The sequence below is a fragment of the Haliotis rufescens genome, unplaced genomic scaffold (assembly GCF_023055435.1).
Source record: "Haliotis rufescens isolate VD_foot unplaced genomic scaffold, xgHalRufe1.0.p SCAF_23, whole genome shotgun sequence".
In the NCBI taxonomy this organism is placed as follows: domain Eukaryota; kingdom Metazoa; phylum Mollusca; class Gastropoda; order Lepetellida; family Haliotidae; genus Haliotis; species Haliotis rufescens.
Window position 1 is genome coordinate 7645558 of NW_025963924.1, and position 27845 is coordinate 7673402.

The window sequence follows — 27845 nt, forward strand, 5'->3', positions numbered from 1 at the left end:
TCTATTTGCTTACGTAAGCATATTAAATCCAAGATACTGATAATCAGGAAAATACGGCTTTAGTTCCTTGCAAAGTACATAACATGTTCATACGAAAGTAATCGATCCACAGTTTATCATCAAATGATCGTTTGACGACATTGTTCCACCAGTGATGAGAACGTTCTCTCTTCCACAGTTCTCTTCCCTGGCATAATCCTAAGACTAATCCCATACTAAGAAAGTATGGAAAGTCTCTCTTTCGCCTCTGGTTGACTATCTTCGACAGCGACATGGCCTCAAAGTCCACAATTTATTTATGAAATGATGTTTACTTCTGCCTTGCATAAACTTCATGTGAACGCAATGTAAATATACTTTTGCTTACATGAGTAAATATACTCAATGAGTAAATTTGCTTACATGAGTAAATTTTGTCCATGTGAATGGGGCTTTAATCATTTAAAAGCAAAGTCGCCTTTTACGGCAAGCATGGGTTGCTGAAGACCAATTCTACCCCGGATCTTCACGGGTTTCGTGCGTTCATGAATGGGGATGTGTGTGTGTTTTTCAGTATGTTATTTTATACATTGAATGTGCAAGAGATTTGGTTGGTTTTCGTCAACAGAAACTAATAGATTTACCCTCCTGTTGTCCAGGGTTAATACCCCATTCACATGCACCTGTTTACATATGTGTGTATCATTACACACGTGCAAATATACACACGTGTGTATACTTGACATGTGAACGCGTTTACTCATGTGTGTATATTTACACCTGGAGCAAATTTGCAGCATGTCTTGACCAGGCGCAAAAATTAATTTGCACTGTATGTAAAAATTGTCATGTGAACACATAGTAAAATATACACATGTGCATTTACTTGTGAAAAGGGACAGAGTTGCAGATTAATTGTTACATTACACCGGAAATCGTCTGGACATCAGTGTCATCATTTCTATTTATAGCCCAGATGTCTGCAGATCATCTCACTTGTTTTTTTAAGCTTCTCATTTGAGTGGAAAGTGTGACAGCTCAAAGATGCCGAAGAGACGAGGATGACGATGAAACTATGGCGCTTTTGAATATTTCGCAAGAACTTCGTGCAAAAGTTGTCATACCATTCCCTTTCATCATCGAAGGCATTTAACTTGTCCCTCCAAGGTGACTGACGATCTTTTGTTCAAACCAGTCTAACCGCTTGAGAAACCAAAGACGAAAGTCGCACACAATTTGCACGGCAGCTCTCTTCTCAAACGCCTTCGATAATAGAGTAACCTTTCCATCTTAAACCTCATGAAGTGAGTGATGGATTTCTTAAAACTGGTGACCTACACTATTTGCATACACGCCTTTCTTAAAATCATGTGAACGCATAGTAGATTTACATATAGACAGGTATATTTACACATATGCATATTTACGCACGTGAGCATTTTCTGTGCATGTGAACAGGGCTGAGTTTTCTCTTAACAGGCACCTGAACATGGACAAGCACTATTTTGTATTTTAAACATTTTTATTCCACAAGTTGCATTTACATTTTCCTAAACAGAGATATAAACTGCAGAGCAAGAGAAAGCACACACCAGTGTTTGTTTGATGGTGGCCAGAAATAAAACAAACTCGTGTTATCGCTTATTGCTATATTTCTCGCGACCGTGATTGAAGTCGATAAAGCGATGTCCCTTCTCGGCCACCATACTATAGTGCTATCACACAAGCTGCCTCCGACACACCTGTGAGCTTCACGGCAGTCGTAGTGTGAGAACACACCTGCAGATCCGCCTACCTGCGAAACAGTTTAGCGTCAGTTTACATCGTTAACACGATCTTGTGAAAATAACGACGGCCACACGTTTCCTGGTTGTTGCCGGACTGTTATCGGAACTTCACGAAAAGGTGATTTATAAATTGTTTTTCTATTAATATTCATATTGAATAGTGGAATATTCTTCGATTGCAGGTGCATTGGATGCGCCCATCATCAATGTTATAAACTCACAAGCAGGAACTGTCCCGGGGATATTCTACAGAAAGTGCCTCTGTCCCATGGATATTCTACAGAAAGTGCCTCTGTCCCAGAGATATTTTATAGTACGTCTTTCTGTCCCATGGATATTCTACAAAAAGTGCCTCTGTCCCAGGGGTATTCTACAAAATAAACAAAAAGTGCCTCTGTCACAGGGATATTCTATAGAAAGTGCCTCAGTCCCATGGGTATTCTTCAGAAAGTGCCTCTGTCCCAGAGATATTCTACAAAAAGTGCCTCTGTCACAGGGATATTCTACAGAAAGTGCATCTGTCACAGGGATATCCAATAGTAAGTCCCTCTGTCACAGGGATATTCTACAGAAAGTGCCTCTGTCACAGGGATATTCAATAGTAAGTCCCTCTGTCACAGGGATATTCTACAGAAAGTGCCTCTGTCACAGGGATATTCAATAGTAAGTCCCGCTGTCACAGGGATATTCTATAGAAAGTGCATCTGTCACAGGGATATCTAATAGTAAGTCCCTCTGTCACAGGGATATTCTACAGAAAGTGCCTCTGTCCCAGGGATATTCTATAGTAAGTCCCTCTGTCCCATGGATATTCTACAAAAAGTGCCTCTGTCACAGGGATATTCTACAGAAAGTGCCTCTGTCCCAGGGATATTCTATAGTAAGTCCCTCTGTCCCATGGATATTCTACAAAAAGTGCCTCTGTCACAGGGATATTCTACAAAAAGTGCCTCTGTCACAGGGATATTCTACAGAAAGTGCCTCTGTCACAGGGATATTCTACAAAAAGTCCCTCTGTCCTAGGGGTATTCTACAAAAAGTGCCTCAGTCCCATGGGTATTCTATAGAAAGTGCCTCTGTCCCAGAGATATTCAACAGAAAATCCCTCCGTCCCGGGGGTATTCTATAGAAAGTCCCTCTGTCACAGGGGTATTCTACAAAAGATCCCTCTGTCCCAGGGGTATTCTACAAAAAGTGCCTCTGTCCCAGGGGTATTCTACAAAAAGTGGCCCTGTCCAAGGGGTATTCTACAAAAAATGCCTCTGTCACAGGGGTATTCTACAGAAAGTGCCTCTGTCACAGGGATATTCTATAGTAAGTCATTCTGTCCTATGGATATTCTACAAAAAAAAAGCCTCAGTCCCATGGGTATTCTATAGAAAGTCCCTCTGTCACAGGGGTATTCCACAGAAAGTGCCTGTCACAGGGGTATTCTATAGAATGTGCTTCTGTCCCAGGGATATTCTATAGAAAGTGCCTCTGTCCCAGGGATATTCTATAGAAAGTGCCTCTGTCCCAGGGATATTCAATAGAAAGTCCCTCTGTCCCGGAGGTATTCTATAGAAAGTGCCTCTGTCCCATGGATAATCTACCAAAAGTGCCTCAGTCCCAGGGGTATTCCACAGAAAGTGCCTCTGTCACAGGGATATTCTATAGAAAGTGCCTCTGTCCCGGAGGTATTCTATAAAATTCCAGCAATATCAGACAGGGGGACACCAGAAATGTGCTTCACACAGTGTATCCATGTCGGGTTTGAACCCGGGTCTTCAGCTTGACCAGCGAATGCTTTAACCACTAGGCTACCCGACCGCCCCTGTGTATGTAGGAGGGTAAATAGTATATTGAGAATTGTAAGATTTAACATGTATTTTAAGATCAACACTGCCAGGTGAACTGATTTGTTTGTTTATTTAATCTCACATTCAGCAATATTACAGCTATAGGACGGCCTGTAAATAATCTTCTCCTGACAAACCAGTGATTGATATTATGAGCAACGATGTACCATGCTTGTTGGAGTCCGGTGGCACACAATCAATCCAGTCAGGTCTGCTATCATCTTACAAGCATAGGTTGCAAGGGGACACTCCAAATGTTGAATCTGAGGTGAAGCTGCTGGTGGTCAAGGTGAACTACCCTGTGTCCAGTGAAGCTCTTCCCTGTCCATTTCACAAAGAGGATTTATTTTATATAAAAAAGACAATATCAGAAAGTTCATCTTCCCATTTTATTATTAAGAAAATATGGTGTATCCCTCGTTTGTATAAGTACAAAGATGTGTAACAATAACTCCACATTCCTTACCATGGCTACACAAACATAACCAACTACAGTATAAACAAAACATCAACTACACAAAACACAAGTCAGGAAAAAACAACAGTTCACCAGTAGAGAAGGGTGGGTGGAAGACTCCAGCATGGATTTCATTTAGATTGTCTCAGTGGTAAGTAGAAGTCACGTTCATTGTAATCACGAAACTCTTATCCTGATGTCGTATGTTGTATAATGCTGCCCTCAACAAAATTCTGCCTACATGATGGCAACGAATAATCAAGTCTGGACCAGACAATCCAGTGATGGATATCATGAGCATCGATCCCCCCAATTGGGATCAATGACATGCATCAATCAAACCAGTGAGCCTGATCACCTGATCCCGTTAGTCGCCTCTCAGTGAACTACAAGTCGATGGTCTTAATCAGATGTCTTTTCAGAGGACATACCATCAACCAAATAACCGCTTCTAACCTGATTTTGTAACCTCTTCCAACCAGCATAGTTTCCTGGCAACCTATACTAAATGGGAATCCCCAAGAGTTTACTTTCGCTGGAACTCAAGGATCTATCTACCCCTAAAGTAGCGAATGAGTAGCTTTCTACACTGCCTGGAAAACAGTATTTCTGATATGTCATTCAAAACTGGCTCCCACAGGAGATAGTACTTGGGTGAGACCAAGCAATATGTCCTTCGATATCTATGGTAATCCAATCTAATGTCATATATTGTACTATTGGGCTTTGAGCAATAAAAGAATTTATTACATTTACAAATTATTTCTGTATTTTCATTGGTTGAGAAAAGGTCACATGAACTCCTTTAGCATGGTATTGCCAGAAGACCCACCCGCCGTGGAGCAATCTAAAGTGATTTTGCCCTGAATGATTAAGTCAATGAACTCAAGAAGAGATATTTTCAGCCAATCAGATAGAGCGTAACGCAAAGAATTTTGTTGTGCATCTTCTGTGACTTTCCGCAACATCGGATTCAATTATTGTTGAATTTGAAATATTCTTGTTCTTAAAATTATGTAATAAAGCAATTATTTATAAATTAATACATATCCTGCCTGGGAGGGAAATACAAACAAGGTATGTTACGACTCAATGAAAGTCACGTCACACTGCACAAGTTAACCTCAGCTCAATCAAACGCCATTTTCTATCAATTTCTATCAATTTCAATTTGTTTTAATTCTTTTACAACTGCAGATTGCAACATGCCATTACGATAGAATCGCTGTCGTAGTATCACTCAGGGTATATGTGGTTCTATGCATCCCTCATGTGCTTTTATGCCACTCGCCTCCAGCTCGTGGTATATAACCTAGCGCGGGATGCATAAAACCACATACACCCCGAGTAAGACCGCTACAACTTAGTGTATACTCTGCTCTGGCGATGGGTTAAATGTCCATAGAGAAGGGCTTTCTGGACTAAAATGGTTTCATTGTACTTCTGTAGCGATTACAAAAAGTTTAAAGAAAAACGGTTTGATAAAGAAAAAACGGTCTGAAAAACAATCATGTCAACATAATAAATATGAATAGACTTCTTAAACATAACAGTGTATCGAGACAGGGATACAAAAAAATACCCAATTAATTTAGGCATAACTGCTGCAGGATTCAAGGCCTCAGTTAAACTTTCTAAACGTGGTAGATACATGGAGGTCAATTCCAAATTTGACACATGACCAAAATGACACCCGATGCAATTCCCTATTTTGTCTTGTACCATATGTTCCCAGAGTAGGAAACCTAGTTCCTTACATGGGACAATCTGATTAAAATCAGATCTTCTACTCCAATACCATACCTCTAATACTAGGGCTGGGATGGTTAACTCGGGTACTCGGGTCAGGTGGGTACTGAGAAGGACCCGGGTACCCACAGGACTACCTGGACCCATGGTTAGTCATGTGCTATATTGTTTAATGACAAAAATTATCAAAAACTATATGGTCCACTACAAGTTACTAATGTTCACATTTCTTTCTGACTATGCACCCATTCCTTCTGCGTTTGAATAAAGATAACACTTCAGTCCACTTCAGTGTAAGCCTGACCAGATCGTTCTAACACCGCTTTTAACAGTATTCCAGTTATATCACGGCGTGTCAGCTTAATGTGGGAGGAAAGCCCGAAGTGATGCAGGTCTCAGACGTTTACCACTTCGGTGAAACCCACGAGCATGGGTATGGTTCTGACAAACCTAGAAACATAATGTGGGCGAACCAGGATTTGAACCCACAATCATAGGTTTCTGGTGTGCCCAAGGGACGCAACTCTGCACAGCGAATCGCAGCGCCTTAGACAAGTGGGCCACCCATGCCTCCTATATAGATATATGGTACAGTCAATGTGTAAGATAAGTCACTGTGTAAATTGACTGAAATTTGGGCTTAGGCAATTTCCAAAACTCAGTCATTTTGCAATTACTTTCCATTTATTAGATCATGATGATAACGAATACGAAACACTTTTATGCTATTTCAACAAACAGTAACTGAAAATTAAGAATTTAACGGAAAAAAGTTTAAAATTTGGGGGCTTCTAGTCCCAGCATAATTGGTGTATTGTAATGTAAGATACCCCTTTAAACTTCATGATAACTTTAAGTCAATCTGTCGGGAAAATAATTGTGAAATTGTGCTAATTGGGATTGTTCATTGGCCGATATATTAGCAAATATCGCTGTGGGCGCTTATTACGTCAAATTCGGTATTTAACTTTTAGAATTTCAATCAAGAGAACATATCAACAATTATTCTTCCAGTGCTTTGAATCATTTTTTAGATTTAAAAAGAATTCATCAAATATATCTGTGAGCCTATTTGTGCTAGATTATTATGTTATACATTAGGTGTGTCACAATACAGGTATGTCACAATACGATACATATCTAGATTTTGAGGCCAAGATATGATACGCATCTCGATACAGCAATACCGACCTTTTAAGCGTAAATTTAGGAGCAAACTTTTTAATTACATATCAAATTCACAATTCTGTGTTCTACTGACTATCAGTAGATTATTTTGTAAAATAATATTATTAATAATTCTTAGAAAAGGTTCAGACACTAACAAGTTTTCGTATGTGTCAAATTCAGAAAATATGATGACATTTCAATTTGAAAAAGAAAAATCAATCGATACGCAAACAAATGGATACCGATTTCAATAAAATTTTGTATAGATACAAATTTACATTATCTTGTATCGTATCATGACAAATATCTACGGATGCATTGGTACAATCGTTGAATCGTGACATCCCTATTAAACATTTATATACCGCACCTATCCAGGTACTAGTATCTGCCCAAATGTGGTTCATTTGTTCCCCGATCAGCGGATCCTAATGCATTCCAGTGATCATTTCCATTCCACGTCACTCCTGTAAACCAGGACCAACATCAGCAACACAAACTACCCTTCATCCTGGCACAACAAAGACACCACTGAACATGGTTAAGCCTTCACACAGGCTTGCTTAGGCCAGACTTTTTTCATTTTGTGTTTCACAGATTTTATGTTTCACAGATTTTATTTATATAAAAGTCATTCTGCTGTGTTAAAACTGCAACTGGGTTCTTGAATCACCGATAGTGATATAGACATGGAGTTTATGTATACATTTTTAGGGGTATAAGAGGGTATTGTATTTCTAGCAGGAGGCATAACAAAAATAAATATTTTATATTTAGTTTATTTTTTGGACCGGATGCTTTTCAGTAGGGGCGGGGGGCCCGTGAAACGTAAAATAAAAAATGTGTGGCCCTATATAAGTACAGGAATTAGTTAGCATGGAAATGGTAAAATCTGACGCTACATGAAGCAAAGTATGGTGTGAAGCAGCAGTAAACATAACAAAACATATTGTATAATCATGAAAATAGTGAATTTGGCATAAGAAAATGATTGTTAGGTCTGCATCATTGTGAATCATGAATTGGCTGCAAAATGAACAGGCTACAGTCATGATCTCCTGATGATGTTGCTGATGATGTTGATGATGTTGCTGATGATGTTGCTGATGATGTCAGCAACTGCATCATCTGTGGGCTATTACCAGACATCAACATCATATCACATACTGTTACTGTCCCTGTACAAATGCTCTGATTGTATACAAATCCTTCCTTACAACCACAGGAATATATGGAAACCTATACAACTGACAATCTACGCGACTGACTGAGGCCTTTCCCACAAAGCACCCTTAGTGCTTCGACTACGTCAGTCAAGGTTGAAGTGTGGGAGATACAACAGTACTAAGGTTGCTGTTTAAAAGGCATCAGTACCAAGTATTTCTTGAGGTTCCCATGGAATTCATCATATCCAGACTTGAAAGTAAAAAACCTGATTGGTAAATATATGAAATGTCAGTACGAGACAAGCTAGGTACTGATACTGGTGATGGTTTTATGAATAGGTGATGCCTGCCTTTAATCAGTAAATAAAGACGTATATTCAAGTATGCTAACTGAAAAGACTACATTGAGAAAATACGCACAATATTGTTTATATGGTATTGTGTTTTGAATTTTAGGTTTTGTTATTATGTTGCATGTGCAAGGAAATCTAAATTGTAGGCAGAGAGTGAGTGAGTTGGGTTTAACGCCACTTTTAACAGTATTTCAGTTATATCACGGCGTGTCAGCTTAATGAGGGAGGAAAGCCCGGGTATGGTGCAGACAAACCTAGAAACACAATTGGGGCGAACCGGGATTCGAACTCACAATCATAGGTTTCTGGTGTGCCCAAGGGACGCAACTCTGCACAGTGAATCGTGGCGCCTTAGACAAGAGGTACCAATAAATACTGCAATACTATTGCAAGAGTTCTACCTATTTTCTTGGTAATATATTAAAGTAGACACTTTGTTATTTTACCGTAATAGCAACGTTTCTGTATAGATTCTTCACCATTGTCAAGCAAGACTGAATAATAAACATGGTTCATCGTGTTTTCTCTGTCTATCATGTTGTTACAATATCATCCTTCAGTTGTTATTATTTAACCTCCTCATGTTAATCCCTCTCATGTAAGCAATTGTTACTGTCAATCCTCTACCTCCTATACATATTCTGTACCGTGTTCATTATTCAGCCTTGCTTGACAACGGTGTAAAGATCTATACAGAAATGTCGTTATTACAGTAAAATAGAAAAGTTGTTGTCCATAAATTCCGAACTGTGTCTACTTTGTCATCCATCAACACAAAGAAATGACTATCAAACGATTCAAATACCATCATAGCGTCTTAACTATCACAATACTATTTCAACAACAAAATCTCAATAGTCCCCCCTATTTTGAATACCAGTCTTTGGAACCAATTGTACGTGGGACTTCAAAACGTCTTGCTTTTTGGTTCATGTTTAGAACGAGCTTGTAATTTCATAGATTTTCTTTGGGCCCTGTTACGGATAATCATTACATCGAGTAAAGTAACACCACTGGTTGCAGACTCTCAACAGCCTGTTGGTCAGGGATGAGGCTAAAACCATCCTCTAACATTCCCAAATATGTAAACCACACCTGCATGAAAAATATATTTGATCCTTCTGACAAGCATTCAAATTCATCCAAATAGCACACACTTTTAGGCCATAGAAAGTATAGCAAATGTCAATGCCAAATTTTCAAAATGTCAGCATTCACATGATTTCAAATTTTTTAAACTTAAATTTGTATGATCATGATGATGTTAGCAACTGCAGCTGACATAAATATTGAGGTTGGATGAAAATACCAGTTAAACAACAGGCTATGTATCGTCAATACTTCATGGGTTTTGTATACTCTATGAACCTCCAACACCTGTGAACACCGGTGTCTGACTAAAAATAGGTAGCTCTTGGTTAAAATTGATTGTAAGAGGCGTCTAATGGGGTAGAATAGGTCTTCAGCAACCCATGCTTGCCGTGAAAGGTGAGTATGCTTGTCGTAAAAGGCGACTAACGGGATCGGGTGGTCAGGCTCGCTGACTTGGTTGATGCATGTCATCGATCCCAATTGCGTTGATCGATGATCATGATATCAATCACTAGATTGTCTGGTCCAGACTCCATTATTTACAGACCGCCGTCTTATAGCTAGAATATTGCTGAGTGCGGCGTTAAACAACAAACCAACTTCTAATGGGACCTGGTGGTCAGGCTCGCGAACTTGATTGATGCTTGTCATCGTATCCCAAGTTTATAGATCGATTCATCATGTCAATCACTGGATTATTTACAGACCACCATTTAAAGAATATTGCTGAGTGCGGCGTTAAACAGCAAACAAAAAACACTACCACACTGCTTAGCATGTATGTACGTATGAATGTATTCACATGTGATGTATAAACATAGAGTATAGAGTGAGTGAGTGAGTGAGTTGGGTTTAACGCCGCTTTTAACATTATTCCAGTTAGATCATGGCGTGTCAGCTTAATGTGGGAGGAAAGCCCGAAGTGATGCAGGTCTCAGACGTTTACCACTTCGGTGAAACCCACGAGCACGGGTATGGTGCTGACAAACCTAGAAACATAATTTGGGTGAACCAGGATTCGAACCCACAAACACAGGTTTCTGGCATGCCCAAGGGACGCAACTCTGCACAGCGAATCGCGGCGCCTTAGACTGGGCCACCCGTGCCCCCACATAGAGTATAGAAGCCCATGAAGTAGTGATGATGCTTGTCGTTACCACTGATTAAATTCCATCCTGACATCACAGTTCAGAGATCAAACAAAGCTGTTCCCATGCTAAATATACACAATGTAACAAGTAGGTAGTCATACCCCAAATATTTGTAAATTCAAATCCAATTTCATTCGGATTATCACAAACATCAATCTCATTCAAATCAGATATTAGTTCTCACTTCTGCTAAACAAAGATCTGAAGACATCCCATTACAGGTCAGGCCAGAACGACCTTTCGCGAACTTTGACCAGTCAATGAAGTGCCTAACAAGAAGTCAACCTAGGCCAATCAGAAAGCAGCTTTCCAAAGTTAAACAGAACTACATTGTAGTTTCAAACTGGCAACCTTGATTCCAGATTATGCTTTGAAAAAAAGTTTGACAAAGTTCTTCATACAAAATTTTAAAACTGAACTAAAGAAAATTCAGGAATGTCTAACAGATGGCAGTATTTTTCATGGGATATGAAAAGTTTCTTCCATTTCAATGTTTATCCCACTGAGGCGAGGGATGGACAGAAAGACGGAATCATTCGTACAGCCTGTATTTGTCATTTGGAATACCCCTTGTTAACCTTTTTGAGGATGCATGACCAGAAAACATATTCCAACTGTCACTTTCCTGATCTGTTAAGCGACTTCTGACATGACCCATAATGGAATGTCCTCAGATCTTCGATTAGCAGTAGCGAGAACTAAGATATGAGTTTAATGAGATTGTCACAAAACATTTATGGCCCAGCCATTCTGCAGCCTCGGATGATGATGCAAGATGGAAATCATATAAATATACACATCCCATGCATGAAGCAATGCATTATAATAACCCTGTATGAACACCACCACATTATTATGCTTGTAATGGTGCCTTCTCGTCACTGGAAGCTTCTTGTAATTCTTTTAACTTGGCTTCTTCTGCATGCTTTAGTTTCATTTCCCGTCGTTTAACCTCCGTGTAGCCTGTCGAACCGCCGAGGACGACCGCATTGCTCAGCCACCAAAGTGCGGGCTTAATGTCTTGGTAATACACACATGCGATCACTGTCTGAGCACACGCCTTGGCAGTGCCGGAGATGTTGTGGGTCAGCGGTGACGTCAACTGAATCTGCATGCCGGTCACGTAGCCGATGGCGAAGCCGAAAATACCACTGACGATCATCATGTTCCAGAAGTGGAAGTCCCCAATCTTCGGGAAAGACATGACCTCCTTGAATTCCCCTGTCACCAGCATGAGTGGGAGGAACAGCACGCTTGCGTTGATGTTGTTGTAGAGGGTGATGCGCCAGATGTTGTTGTCCACCAGGGGGAGTACTTTCTTCACGTAGATGGAGTTGAGAGCTACGCTGGCACTCGCCATAATGCCGAAGAAGATACCCGTTAAAGATAGCGACCCTGCAGGATAAAAGGAATGTCTTTATTGAATTGATTCTGATCATCATGTAAATTAAATCCTGGCTTATCTGGTTTTGTGGACCATGGCCCTCTTCCACGTAACGATCGTAAAGCTACGACTGTTGTAAGCCAATGTTTATCGTAAGACTGTGGTAAAGTATGGGAGTTCTGATTATCTTTGAACAATGTCTATCATAAAACCTCTGAAAAGGTATGGGAGTTCCGATCATCTCAGAGCTCTGTTCATCTTAAGACTGTGGTAAAGTATGGGAGTTCCAATCATCTGTGAACTATGTCAATCGTAAGACTGTGGTACATTATTGGAGATCCAATCATCCTAAGCTTATGTAAGAATATGGGAGACACGATAACTGAGGTGGAATGAGGCCTGGTCCTAATGAGCAATATAGAGGTAAAATCTAATAATATGTTAAGTATTGATGACACAAGACCTACATGACGGCAGCATGACACAAGACCTACATGACAGCAGTATGACACAAGACCCACATGACGGCAGTATGACACAAGACCTACATGACGGCAGTATGACACAAGACCCACATGACGGCAGTATGACACAAGACCTCCATGACGGCAGTATGACACAAACCCTACATGACGGCAGTATGACACAAGACCTACATGACGGCAGTATGACACAAAACCTACATGACAGCAGTATGACACAAGACCTACATGACAGCAGCATGACACAAGACCTACATGACGGCAGCATGACACAAGGCCTACATGACGGCAGTATGACACAAGACCCACATGACAGCAGTATGACACAAGACCTACATGACGGCAGCATGACACAAGGCCTACATGATGGCAGTATGACACAAGACCTACATGACAGCAGTATGACACAAGACCTACATGATGGCAGTACGTGATGACACAAGACCTACATGACGGCAGCATGACACAAGACCCACATGACAGCAGTATGACACAAGACCTACATGACGGCAGCATGACACAAGACCTACATGACGGCAGTATGACACAAGACCCACATGACAGCAGTATGACACAAGACCTACATGACGGCAGCATGACACAAGACCTACATGATGGCAGTACACGTTGCGTGACATGGCTTACCTGACACCTTCTCCTGATCCACCCCAAGGAAGAAACCGGAAATGATGACGCCACAGCATATCAGCGCCTTCACTGACGTTGTCTGCTTCAGCAGAAAGTAGGAAAATATCTGAAAGGATGAGAATTCGCTGTTAGAAGCTGCAAATATTTAAATTATAATAATAACAACAATAACATATGGTGCTTTTTTTCCATGCTGAATATCATGCTCAAAGCGGATCATCATCCCCGGTCAATGGATCAGTGTCAAGCAACAATCATTCAGGCCAAGAAGGTTATCAGCCACATTGCCATCTCATCCTACCGGGTACCCATTCACAGCTGGGTGAACAGAGGCACATTTGGAACAAAGTCACTTGCCCAAGGCAACGCCACATGTGCTACATCTGCTTCAGTGTAGGACAGGACCGAAGCTGTAGAAACTCTCAGGAGCCAAGCTCCCGAACACGGTCACACATCCAAGGACAGGCCATGACCAACTTTGCCTAAATTAACTTGATTTGTGACCTGTGCACAGGACTATGTGCCACCACGAGATGAGATACAGGGAATGGCTGGCAATATGAAATACTGGGCACCTGAGAATAGCTTGCAATACGGAACTAAATAGGGTTGTAATAGTCTACAGTCAATGTGTATGTCCCATGCCATAATAATGTTTGCTGGTTCCACGACTCCCTGCACTCCATCTCTGCACTGTCCACATCCCCATGTGGGTTGTGGGTAGATATTCTCCCCAGCATCCAAAACGATATGGCATGGTCACAATAGGATATATATCACGAAACATAGGTAACGATACAATATGTATAGTTATACGCATATTTACAACAAATTGCACAGAAACTTTTTGACTATAAATATTTCAGAGCAGGTTCAGAAGGAAAAGTTAGCTGTGGAGACATGTTTGTAGCGGTTGTTTTAAGTCGTGAACTTTAAGCACTTGTAACAACACATTTTACGATATTTGAATGCTGGGGGGTCATTAAGCGGGTAGTAAATAATTTATTTTAACAAAGTGTATCGTCTTATATCGATACAGGTAGAAACGTATTGTGTATTGTATCATCGCATGAAACCTAATGATGTATGGGGGCACCAATGTATTGTTTCACCTCTACACAAAAGGCTCAGAGCTCCAGATAAGCTACTATCTGCGTAAAATACGCATCGGAAATGCAGAAATACGCAGTAAAATAAAATCCAAGTGTATCAAATACGCAACGCACATTACAGATACGCTACAAAAATAAAACTTGCGGGTATCATCAAAATATTGTGAAGTAACCCTGCATATTCGATTAGCAAATCAGCAACTTATTTTGAAATTATAAACGGGCATTCCGTCAACCTTGCCAAACTCTACGATGACAGTTACATCATGATCATTTGCCATCACACTTTCTTCTGGAAGTATCGTGGTATTTTTTAGTCCTATAAAGCTCTCGAACCCACACGACACCAGTTTGCAGGGATTTGATGAATAGTGTTTTTAAATATTTAACTTAAATACCCACATGTGTAAAAACTAGTGGGTAACAGAAATTTGAATACCCAGATAGAATTACTGATACCCAATGATTTTAAAATGCATGGGTAAAATACCCACAACACCAAAAGCTTATCTGGAGCTCTGCTTGGTTAACTGCAGTTATCGACCTGGGACTGTGTGATCGTTGCTCACAAAGTCACTGGAATGTCAGGTCCAGACTTATTCACATTATAGCTGAAATACTGCATACAAACAAAGTGCCCAAAATAAGCCTTTACTGACCACATTAAACACGGTAGTGAGAGAGCGGCCCACGTAGTAGAAGGCCACACCAACAAACTTCAGACAGAGATTGTTGAAGGAGATCATACAGACGAAGATGATCGACAGTGGCAGCGTCTGAAACAGAATGTACATCATGAAGTTCCACAGTCCTTATCAACACCACAATCCTCATCAACACCACAATCTAATATAACACCACAATTTATTATCAACACCACAATCTAATATAACATCCCAATCTCATATCAACACCACAATTTATTATCAACACCACAATCCTCATCAAAACCACAATTTAATACCAACACAATCCTTATCAAGTGTCTAAAATAACTGCCTGCCTGCCTGCCTGCCCGTGGCTGGTAACTTTTCTGTCGGGCTGCATGAAATTTTCTTCCACCTGCCTGACTGATATTTTTAAGAATACTTATGTATTCAGTTTTATTATAACTTGTTGTAGATTCTCACGTTTGCATTATTTCAATTTAATCAAGACATGAGCTTTTGTGATTTTTCATTATTTATAATGTGTGAATGCAGGCAGATAACTTTGAAGATGGGCAGGCAACCTTATGGGTCACCTGCTCGACTGTCTTGTTGGGTTTTAAGGTTGTTTCTAACACTGCCATGATCTAATCAACGCTCCACTAGAAATACCTTGAACTGTAAATGTGGAAATAACTACGACCGCTGGCTCCCAGCCAAAAATAATGGGGCTGAATATAAATGTGATGCCCCCTCATCCCCAGTGAAATGATACATTTCCTTTCCTTAATCAAATCAAACAGCAAATAGCAAATAGCAAACAGTAGTTTGTCAAGCTTTCTTAGGCTTGACATCATCAGACTGTGGGTGTGTTTTACAACAATGAGTCATTAATTTATGTGACACTAGCAGCGGACTGGCCTATGTATCAACTTTGAAAAATTTAGGAAACCAGTTTTCAACCTGTTTTGGTTTGAGGGAACTTGGCTTTCATGTCAACATGCTACTGGTGCAAGTTAAATCAAGTTCCTAAAATCGAGTCCTTGATCTACACGATGCAAATACCTGACATCATAATACAAGGCCCCTTGAAGCTTGTACAGCCATCTCAGGAAGTTTAATTTTCATATATGTATATTTGTGTCAATTGACATCATTACTAATCTAATTCCAACGTGATTACATCATACAAGCAACAAAAGGGTCTACTCACTGCTCTGCATAGTTTAAGGTCGATCACAAAAGGTGGGAAGTTGACTTTTCCTGGAAATATTTGTCCAAAAACGCTGAGCAGAGCACACAGCAGAACAGTAACGACGCACTGGAACCAGGTCACAAACAGGGGAGCATCCAGCTGAAACATCACAACAAAGCAATGACATCCTTTGAAACTCATGCTAGTCCATTAGCTACTAAATTGTGCTGAGGACAGTAAAGATCAGATAATAGTCCTCACTGATAGTTGCATTTGAGGGCAATAACTCTGAACCAGTTCTCAATGCTTCAATTTTGTTACGAACTTAAACTGAATCAATCTCATTAAAATCAGATCTAAGCTCTCGCTGCCGGTAAACAAAGATCTGAGGACATCCCATTACGGGTCACTTCAGACCGACCTTGCACGAACTTTGACCGACCAGTGGAATGACAAATCAGAAGGCAGCTTTCTCGTGCTTTAAGGCACTAATTTCAAATTGGCGACAATGCTGCGAAAAATATTTTGACAAATTCTCGATTAAAAGTTTGAAACCTGAACAAAAAAACATTCTGGAATCGCTAATAGATAGTCTAGATTGTATGGATTCAGTCGTTAAACCCGTTACTATCATTCGGAATATCCCGTGTTAAAGTTTTCGAGGATGCATGATTAGAAATCACATTCCGACTGTCACTTTCATGATCTGGTAAGCGACGCTCTGATTGGTCGGATGAAAGGTTGTTCTGACGTGATCCCTACTGGGATGTCCTCAGATCTTTGTTTAGCGATTGCGAGAACTAAGATTTGATTTTAATGAGATTAAAACTGAATAAGCTGAAGGAAGATGTAAGGACCAACGACAAATTCTAGGGACTCTGAAATAAAGGTTTATGCTTGTATGCTTGTCCTTAGGACTTGTCTTGTAAAAATTTATTTCTAAGGCTGAAAAAGTCCAGTGTGGGTCACATGTCCACATTCTCCAGCCATTGTGGACACGGAATCTCCGTCCTGCTCTTCATGGCCAAAGTTTTGTTTGTGTGTTTATTGATTAACGCCACACTAAGCAATATTCCAGCTATATGATGGCGGTCTGTAAATAATCCAGTCTGGACAACACAATCCTGTGATTGACATCATGAGCACTGATCCATACAATTTGGATGCGATGACATGCATCAACCAAGTCAGCGAGTCTGACCACCAAATCCTGTTAGTCGCCTCTTACGACAAGCATAGTTACCTTTTACGTTTATTTGTTTGTTGTTTAACGCCCAGTCAGCCATATTCCTGCTATATGAAGGCAGTCTGTAAATAATTGAGTCTGGACCAGACAATCCAGTGATTGATATCATGAGCATCAATCCACGCATTTGGGATCGATGACATGCATCAGCCAAGTCAGCAAGCCTGACCACCCGATCCCATTGGTCGCCTTTTACGACAAGCATAGTCGCCTTTTACGGCAAGCATGGGTTGCTGAAGACGTATTCTACCCCGGATCTTCACAGGTCAGGCCAAACTTTGATCCCAAGTCATGACTGTGTCATAATTCTATTATCATATTTGTGTCCGATGTCTATTGTCATTATTGTCATAGATCTATCAGTGTCTATTGTCATGATTGTGAGTATTATCTATTGTCATGACTGACATGACATAGATCTAGTATTGTGATTGTGTTACAGTTCTATAGTCATTGTGACAGTTCTATTGTCATGATTGTTTCATAGATCTATGTTATGATTGTGTCATAGATCTATTTCATGATTGAGTCATAGATCTATGATATGATTGTGTCATGATTGTGTCATAGATCTATTTCATAATTGTGTAATCGTTCTACTGTCATGATTGTGTCATAGATCTATGTAATGATTGTGTCATAGATCTATTTTATGGTTATGTCATGGTTCTATTGTCATGATTGTGTCAGATTCATGTTCTGATTGTGTCATGGTTCTATTGTCTTCATTGTGACATAGTTCTATTGCCATGATTGTGTCATGGATCTATTTTATGATTGTGAGAAAATTAGTTGTTTTTTTATGCTGCTTTCAGCAAAATTCATGGAACCAATGTGGTGGAGGGGGGCACAAGCAAAGTGCTTCACACACTACACCCAAGTGGGAAGTCAAACCTGGCTTTTGGCAAATGAAGTAAACCCACCGCTCATTTCAAGATAGGGTCACAATACATCTGATGGCATGAATGTGTCATCTATCATTTCATTGTCTATTGCCATATATTTATTGTGATAAGAACTGCCACCAATGAATGAACATAAAACAGACAACTTTTGACATGAAAAATACCTGATTGGGTCTTTTTGTTAGAAAATATATGTTATATGTATTATTCGCTATTCTTATGAACAGTGGTGAAAATCAATGACATTTGTCAATGATATCTACATTCAATGTGTCATACATCTGTGAGCCAAATCAATGACGTTTCTAATGGGTGTCATATACAATGTACACCTTATGGGTCATACATATGTGTGCTATGTACCTATGTCATGTATCTGTTAACTCTATCTATAAGCCATGGGCCCTGTCTCATGAAGTCCCCCCCCCCAACCACACACACACATAGACAGAGTTTGTGTGACCAGCTGAACGCTCCAGTACACCGCAGGTATCAACACTACAGCAACTGTTCACTGTTCAGTCTGCAAACCACCGACATGACAGAAGAGGCTCTTTTCATTACAGCAACCTTATAATTTCCCTGGCTACACATTTCTGGGTCAGCATGCCCCTGTATTGCTCAGTCCGAGTCAGAGCTCCAGATAGGCAGTGTATTTGCATAAAATACACACACAAACATCCCCATAACACAATTAATTTTTAGTTTCTTGTGAAGAAATATGCATGAAAAATTGCAAAAACCAATAGCATTAAACTCAGTTTAATTACCCTATGTATCAATTTCAAGTAGCGTGTCAGCATTTCCTTAGATCTTTATTTATTAATTGAATGCAGGCATCACCTATCCATCAACTCTACTGCAGTCAATAAAGCATAAAAAGGCTCTACGCCTCACTTACTGTCAATTAGATATATGTATATATCGCTGTTGTGAGAAAATACCACATGTTACAAACTTGGTACAAACTTGGGAAGCACACATATACAAATCAGAAGTCACCCAAAACAGCATTTTAAGCAGAATTATCCTTAAACAAATGTCTACCCTTTGGTGTAAACTACCTATTAAACAGACCAAGGGAGTACCAATATATTGCATACTCCAGAAGTGAGTGAGTGAGTACGGTTTTACGCTGCTTTTAGCAATATTCCAGCAATATCACGGCGGGGGACACCAGAAATGTATACTCAAGAAGACTGTCATTATCAATTGTGAATGATAACTTGTGAGTAAATACTACGGTATTTCCTTGAGTATAGTGCGCAATCCCCTCTAGTGAATTCAGTATTTTGGGAAAAAAGAATTCAAATATTATGCGCAGTAAAAAATTACATTGCACCCCTTCAGCGAACTCAAGTAAACGAACAGGTGATAAGAAACTTGGTCAGTACAAATTTGAAATTTGAGATACAAAATCACCAGACATGTTGTTCTACCATTTAAATTGTATTTTTTGTTCTGCTAGGCATTGTTTTACATCCAGGGATTAAGATTACCTTGTGTTTTTTCTCGTAAACAAAGCCGGAATACCCCACTCAGACACAGTATACTGACTCCGAGCCGACCAGTCCTTGCTTTAGCCCCTTAATGCCGAGCGCCAGACAGGGTAACAACAAGTGCCATATTTTAACGTCTTTTGGTATGACACGGTCGGGGATCAAACCCCGGACCTTCCGCTCTCCGGGTGGACGCTCTATCAAAAGACCACGGAGGCGGTCCAGTCTAAGTATGGCAGTTATGATATATGTATCCATTATCTGGCAACTAAAGTTTGTTTCAAGGCGTCAATAGCGGTAATCTGACCGTGGTTGTTGTTAATAATGATGAGTTGTAAACGACTCAAAAGATTATCTACAGCCCTACCAAACTGCATGTATTTAATAAGTGTTGTTAACCCCAACAGACACATCAATGTGATACATGTACTGAATATCCATTATTATAAACATGTGGAATGCAGTATTATCGGTATACTGACACGATCTGAAAACGAATACATACAAAAATATGTTTGGAAAATACTGGTATATTGTGTTTTTCAAAATCATGCATATTTTCATCTTGTTTACAAAGTTAACATAAGCATGATAAGTGAGAAGTCTAATTGGAATTATAAAATTCAGAAATTAGCAACTGATACCTGTGATCGAAAAAGCGAAACTATTTTATTAATGTGTGTATCCAACAAAATGACTACGCAATTGCAGGGGGAGTCAAATGTATGGGTCAATTCTTATTCAGGTTCATAACAAATTACAGATGAAAAATGGCTTGCAATATATTCAACACTCAATTTTGCGACTAATTTGCTTGCTATAGCTCCTAGAGGCAATGCAAGGTGTCTCACTAAGAAAATACATCTGACTAAAACAGCGTTAGAAATTGGCACTAGTCCTATAGTCCTTGCCAAACTGCCCAATGGTAAAGGTATCATAAGGACTAGTAGAAATTTTAAGGGTTTTGCTATATGTTATCATTATAAGGACTAGTGGACGAAAACTGTTAGTTTCTAACCCTGCTAAAACCAACGACTTGTAGTTCACTAAGAGGTGACTAACGGGATCGGGTGGTCAGGCTCACTGACTTGGTTGATGCATGTCTTCGTATCCAAATTGTGTGGATCGATGCTCATGATATCAATCACTTGATTGTCTGGTCCAGACTCGATTATTTACAGACCGCTGTCATAGAGCTGGAATACTGCTGAGTGCGGCGTTAAACAACAAACCAACTAATCATACAATGTGTTGCCAACAGTGCACTCTCACAATTAACGTTAAATTGATGTTGCACAATGCTGGCCAGCTGGGGACTACTTCAAAGGAAATGAATATAATAAAAGATTCTAAGATTCCCTAAATTATAAAGGTCAAGAGCTCTATCAAGATCCTTGTCAACACCATAATCAAGATGGCCATAAAAATCACAGTGACTATCTGAACTGCCTCTGGCAAGACACAATAGCAAGCATCAGTTTATCTATGACTAGACACAGATAGACATTCCTTTCCCCTGGGTATAGCTCATACATGTTTTACGAGCTGACTGCAAAACTCCAGCGGATTTTATAACTTCAGGGTAAATAGGTCCACAAGCGGTCCCGTTATAACAGCATGCCAGGGTGTTAAAAAGCTTCGGCTATTGTGTGTGTAATGCATGGATTTAGAAGTCAACAAGCTGTTGCACACCCTGTTTTAATCATAATGTAACTGAACAGATGGTTGTATAAACTAACCACATCAGCATCACACATTGTACCACTGCTTGGAACAAAACATATGCCAGGCTGCCATCAGGACCAACAGGCTTCAGAGCTGCAGGCCCTGACTTAACTCTTCAGGTCCTCCTTTTTAAAAAAAAATGCAGCTTTTTGTGACAGATAAATCAAGACGTAAATTTACTGCAGGATAGAAGGACCCATACACCATAATACAGTGAGTGAGTGAGTATGGTTTTACGCCGCTTTTAGCAATATTCCAGCAATATCATGGCGGGGGACTCCAGAAATGGGCTTCACACATTGTACCCATGTCGGGAATCGAACCCGGGTCTTCGGCGTGACAAGTGAACGCTTTAACCACTAGGCTACCCGACCGTCCCCATTCAAATTTGGATCTTTGGGCCTGATATGAGTGAGTTTGGTTTTACGCCGGATACAGTATTCCAGCAATATCACGGCGAGGGAGGCCAGAAATGGGCTTCACACATTGTACCCATGTCAGGAATCGAACCTGGGTCTTCGGCGTGACAAGCGAACGCTTTAACCACTAGGTTACCTGACCGCCCCGGGCCTGATATGAAATCTACCTGCCACAGGCCTACGGGCAAGCACTTATTTCAAACACTGCATTGTACCCATGCTGGGAATGAAATCGACACATAGAAGAGAACTCACAGAATACACACTGTTGTAAAATACTGACCTAAGCATGTTTCAATTTCTAAAATAAATAATTAAAAAACTCCTCTCTACTGTGTTTACAGCTTCATCATAAACAAATCATAAACAAAACAAGCAATTATAACATAGAAAGTCTGCCCACTTCATGTTTCAAGTCCTCTGGGATACCAGGTGTATTTTATACCTCATACAGCATGTAATTTACATATCTTTATGTAAATCTTTCATGTTTTTCATCATCACAAAGTATTTTTGTTACATAAGTATGATTTCTAAGTGTGCCCTAAGGCACTTGAAACTGAAATTTAACCGCCAGGCAAAAGAAAGTTTACACTTGAAAATTAGATTTGACCTTAAAAATTACAAATTTATCAAAACATCACAAAGCTGAAAACAGTTCCCGTAAAACTGCAAATTTAAGGTCCAAAACACAACTACAATACCCTATCAAATACATCGCCATCGATTAACCATTTCTTGTTTGTTTCATGTTTCACCACCATCAACTATTTGTGTATACATGTACTTCGTTTTGCGGGGCAGTTTTTTGTCCATGCCATTACATCTTCAACCACGCCACTGGCACTTTAGTACAAGGAAGTTCAAACCATGGTAACCTTGATTTTTACATGCAACAGCTGCAAGATCAATATATAGACAACTATCATACAAGCAAATATACAGCAAGTTGTCATGATCAATACTGCAACTGTCTACCAAATGGAAATTCGCATCACTGGCCATCAGCATTACTATAGTCATGATAGTCTGGAAGGTAATTTAAGGTACCGACGTTTACTACAATATCTGAAAAACTATCGGACCTACTCCAGTCAAAGTTGGTATGAGATTATTAAACAGTCTTACATAACTGGATAGTACATTTAAAGACCATCGGTGCATGAATAAAAAATCTGTCTATTTAGCTATCACTATATTTCATCAACAACCAGACCTGTTCGTCACGGGTGGAACGAGCATTCATTGTAACAGCCATCTGCATAATGCTACCCCTGCGTCACAGGGCCATATGACACAGTTGAACCAATCAACTCAACTCGAAAGGGTGCACGGGAATCACGTACGTTGAGACGCCCAACGCTAACACCGTATTCGTGCGTGCGTGATAATCTCATACCAACTTTGACTGGAGTAGGTCCGATAGTTTTTCAGATATTGTAGTAAACATCGGTACCTTAAATTACCTTCCAGACTATAGTCCCTGATGCCTTTAACAAATACATTCTCTTGTATAATAATCCTTGGAAGGCTCTTGAGCATGTTTAACACTTTAAACAAATACTGTGTGACAAGACATTACATCTGTATTTAAAATAGTCCATTTACAGCAGACATTGCGGAGCTGAATACATAATTTCATTATAACATGTACATGATTTAAACTGACAACTTTGAAAACGCATTTTCAAATTGTTGTAGTATTTGGCAAAATGGCCCCAAAAATAAAATTTAAAAAAGTTGCTCTGTGTATTTAGGCATGAGATAACCAAACACTATACAACGTCGTTGTACAGGTTCAAATTTCATTTGATGTGCTTCAAGATGGACTGGAGCACATCTTGTCGGTTTCTTGACAACATGAATTTACAATTTTTTTCATATTTTTGTAGTATTTGGACAAATGGACCAGAGATGCTTGAAAACATGAACATATATGTTTCATTGTGAGTCAGTATATGATGGGGAAAACAAGACTGGGTTTGACATTGAATATTATGATGGAAGTCATGGCTAGACTATAATTTCTTAATCACTTTAATTATTCTGTGATTTTTTTCCTCTTAAAACATTAGTATTTATATGAGAGTATGGATCACTGGCCCATTGGGCAATTTTCGTTTGAATACAACAAACAGAGGCTAAGAAATAAATACAACATCTTGAGGCTTTACAAATTACGTGATTTCAGTTACATCTGAATACAGCATCCCTTCCACAAAAAGGCATCCATATACGTCCCCAATGTTGTGAGGTGAGGTGAAATGGGGTTATACGTTGCGTCCAAGATTATTGCACTTATATAGCGACGTGCATGTATGTGTGTGTGTTTGTGTGGCTGCTTGTACTAATCCGGACTGATGCCGATTTATAGCACTAGCTCACTGAGATACCATGCCGCAGTTTAACATGAATACCCCATTCAGACACATTATACTAACTCCGAGCTTACCAGTCCTTGTTATAGCCCCTTAATGCCGAGCGCCAGACAGGGTAACAACAAGTACCATCTTTTAATGTCTTTTGGTATGATGCGGTCGGGGATCGAACCCCGGACCTTCCGCTCTCTGGGCGGACGCTCTACCACTAGACCACGGATGCGGTCCCCAATGTTGTGAAGTTTTGTAAGAGAAACTGATGCAGAAACTGATACAGAAACTGATGCACATGTTTAACCCTGTAACTCACTGGACACTTCCTCTCAAAAATAATGTCGTCCAATTTACATCATCAAGTTTTGAGGGCATGTTTGAATCTCCAGAAATGACGTCAAGATAGAACAATGTTTTATCGTGAAATAAACCACGGTTCGGTCTTCGTTGTTCTTGGGGATGGAACCTGCACATGGAGTACTGAGGATAACAACTTCTTTATTATCCACAAACTACAGGCACGTGCATAAATAACAAAGAAGTTGTTATCCATAATACGCCTTGTCCTGAAACTGCTGAAGACATCTGTGTACATTAACTGCAGGGGTGGACACCATTGGAGTGAGTTGGGTTTAACGCCACTTTTAACAGTATTCCAGTTATATCGCTTAACTGCGACATATCGTTATGTCAGCTTAATGTGGGAGGAAAGCCCAAAATGAAGCAGGTCTCAGATTTTTACCACTTCGGTGAAACCCATGCATGGGTATGGTGCTGACAAACCCACAATCATTGGTTTCTGGCGTGATGAATCTATTTTTAGCTAACAACCATACTGGATCTTCACTTTCACATAACATTCAGGTAATAATGACAAATTATGGGACAAGTCTTGTAAATGAAGAAATGTAAAAACAAATCAAGAAAAACACCATCAAAACATTTGGCTTACAGATTAAAAATATGTTAAAATTATTATTTTTCTATTTTCTTACCTTAAGGTCTTTGCTGCTGAGTAAATATTTATTCACAAATACCATTGATATGGAGATGGACCTGAAACAGTGAACACATTTGTATGTTTAGTAAATCTTACAATAGCACACTAAACTAGACAACATAGCATTGTACATTCAGAGCTACAGATATGCTGCTTATTTGCGTAAAATACTCCCCAAAATTATTCAAAACCCAATTACCGTATTTGATGTAATAAGGGCCCAGGGCGCTCTCATAATTAGAAATAGGGGGTTCTTATAAGAATAAAATTTTATTGGAAAGATAGTTAATTTCGTGGTTTATGTCGACAGCCTGAAATGATACAAAAGAAAAGTCTGTGCGTATTATACGTATTATATTTTTCCAGAATTTAATTGCCCATTATTAAGGGTGCATATTACACATGAGTGCGTATTATACACGAATAAATAAGGCTTGTGTACTTTGATCAATTGGACGGGGCGCTAGTTTACTTTCTGAGTCAAGCCTATATATTTAGAACCACTATATACATCTAAAACATTATTTCACTTTTTTGTAATCTTAAAATGTTAACTTATTTTGGGAAAAAACGAATAGAGCGATGAATGGATGAGTGAAAAAATATTGGTTACCCAATGAAAAATGTGATAACCCAATTAAAATAGAAACCCAAGAGTAAAAACTCAATTGCTCAAAGTTATCTGGAGCTCTGTACATTGGATATACCACAAACTTCCTGTTTGACATTGTATTCTCCATGCACAGATCAGCATAGTATCAGATTCATTACATGTAAACTAATACTGCAGCATAGTGCACAGAATCACCACACCCTGTAGCACATGGTCCAAATTGCAACACACTGTACAGTGGTTTTGCAGTGTTTTTCAAAAATACATGACCTGAATGTATCGCAAAAATCATAGTTCATAGTGTTTTAACTTACTGATAAGCATGTGTAGATCGAATTTGGGGAATATTGGTTTACAATGGTCCCAGACAACAAAATGATAAAAGCATATCTTGTTAATTTTAATGAACAAATATTTATATGTGATACCAGAGAAAATAAAAATAACTGAAGAGGTGCTCGTGATTCTGTGGAGCATGTTGGTAACTGTTGAAGAGATTTGACGAGGAAGTCCTATCATCAGTTTTGATTCTCTCTTGTCGCGTTATAAAAGGAATCATTTTAAACTCATAAGCGGATTTGTTAATAGTTTCACAAAAATCAAAGTTATTGGTACAGTCAATGTTATACACAGAATATTTCAGAAATAACACCGAAAAACTAAGATGCCAATAGACAATTAACAGAATGAAGGGACTGGGCATTTTTTGTGGAGGATCGGGGGGGGACCAGTCCCAAACTTCGTTATTTTTTGCGATGTTTACAGGGAATTTGGTGAGCATGAACAACCATGTTTGTTTTGCTTGTTTGCTTGTTATTGCGCTCAGCAATATTAGAGCTATATGACTACGGCCTGTATTTTAATCGAATCTCGACCAGACAATCCAGAGATTGATATCATGAGCATCGATCCACTCAACTGGGATTTGATGAAATGCATCAACCAAGTCTGCAAGCCTGATCACACGATCCCATTAGTCGCCTCTTACGACAAGCATGGGTTTCTCATAACCTACATTTTTCTAACCCAGATCTTCATGGGTATATGGCAACCATGGTAACAAATTTGCACTGATTATGTTTACTAAATCGCAAATTTTGTAAATTACAAATCTTCAAGTCTTGAGGGGGATACATTCACGAGAATGCATTCATCAACATAAAGTTGTGTTACAGAGAGGTTTTTTTTATCAAAGTGCGTTCAATAAATTGTGTAGATTATTCTGTCTCTAATACACTCACCTATGTCTATCAGGTCTATTCTAACGTTTCTCAAGGCACCTTACATTATTGACAATGTAAGGAAATTTTTTTATGGATGAACAACTTCTTTAGTACAATTTCATCAATAAATTCGTATCCTTACTTTGTATTACAACTTCTAAATGACTATCAAAGAAATTACTGACAATACCAATGCAAGCCGACAACACGTTTACTCCAAGAGATTAGGCCAGCGGCCCACAAACATCAGCTGAATGCGGACATGCTCTACTAGGTTAACTCGATAAACAAACAGGACTACCGGCTGACCGGTATACTGTCAACGTGGTAGCCTAGTGTCAACTGAGTTCGCGTTGACTACATTGACAGACAGAATGTTACAACAAACTTACCAGTATGCAGCAACCACAGCTGCAATCTTCAGCGATTTTGAAACAAACGATTCCATCATCACTTTCCTCCCGCTTGGATTATACCGAAAAGAACGCATTGAGCAGTCAACAGTGGTGTATATATCCACGCCTAACAAACCGGTTTTCGGACTACACAGTGTACCATGTCAATAATGTCCGGGAAACATAATTTCACAACAATGCTTTCATAATGGCACCCTGTAGGTTATTGTTGTGATAT

General features: G+C 39.5%; 1 protein-coding gene across 1 annotated transcript; it reads right to left on the reverse strand.

Moving 5' to 3' along the window:
- Positions 1–10579: 10579 nt before the first annotated feature.
- LOC124151832 (GDP-fucose transporter 1-like) lies at positions 10580–27740 on the reverse strand. The gene is made up of 6 exons (XM_046524480.2): positions 27605–27740; positions 25372–25432; positions 16229–16369; positions 15028–15144; positions 13254–13362; positions 10580–12137 (listed from the first exon to the last, which is right to left on the reverse strand). Exons 1-6 carry the CDS (start codon positions 27700–27702, stop codon positions 11596–11598), a joined length of 1068 nt encoding a protein of 355 aa, XP_046380436.1. The 5' UTR covers positions 27703–27740; the 3' UTR covers positions 10580–11595.
- Between the last annotated feature and the right edge of the window lie 105 nt (positions 27741–27845).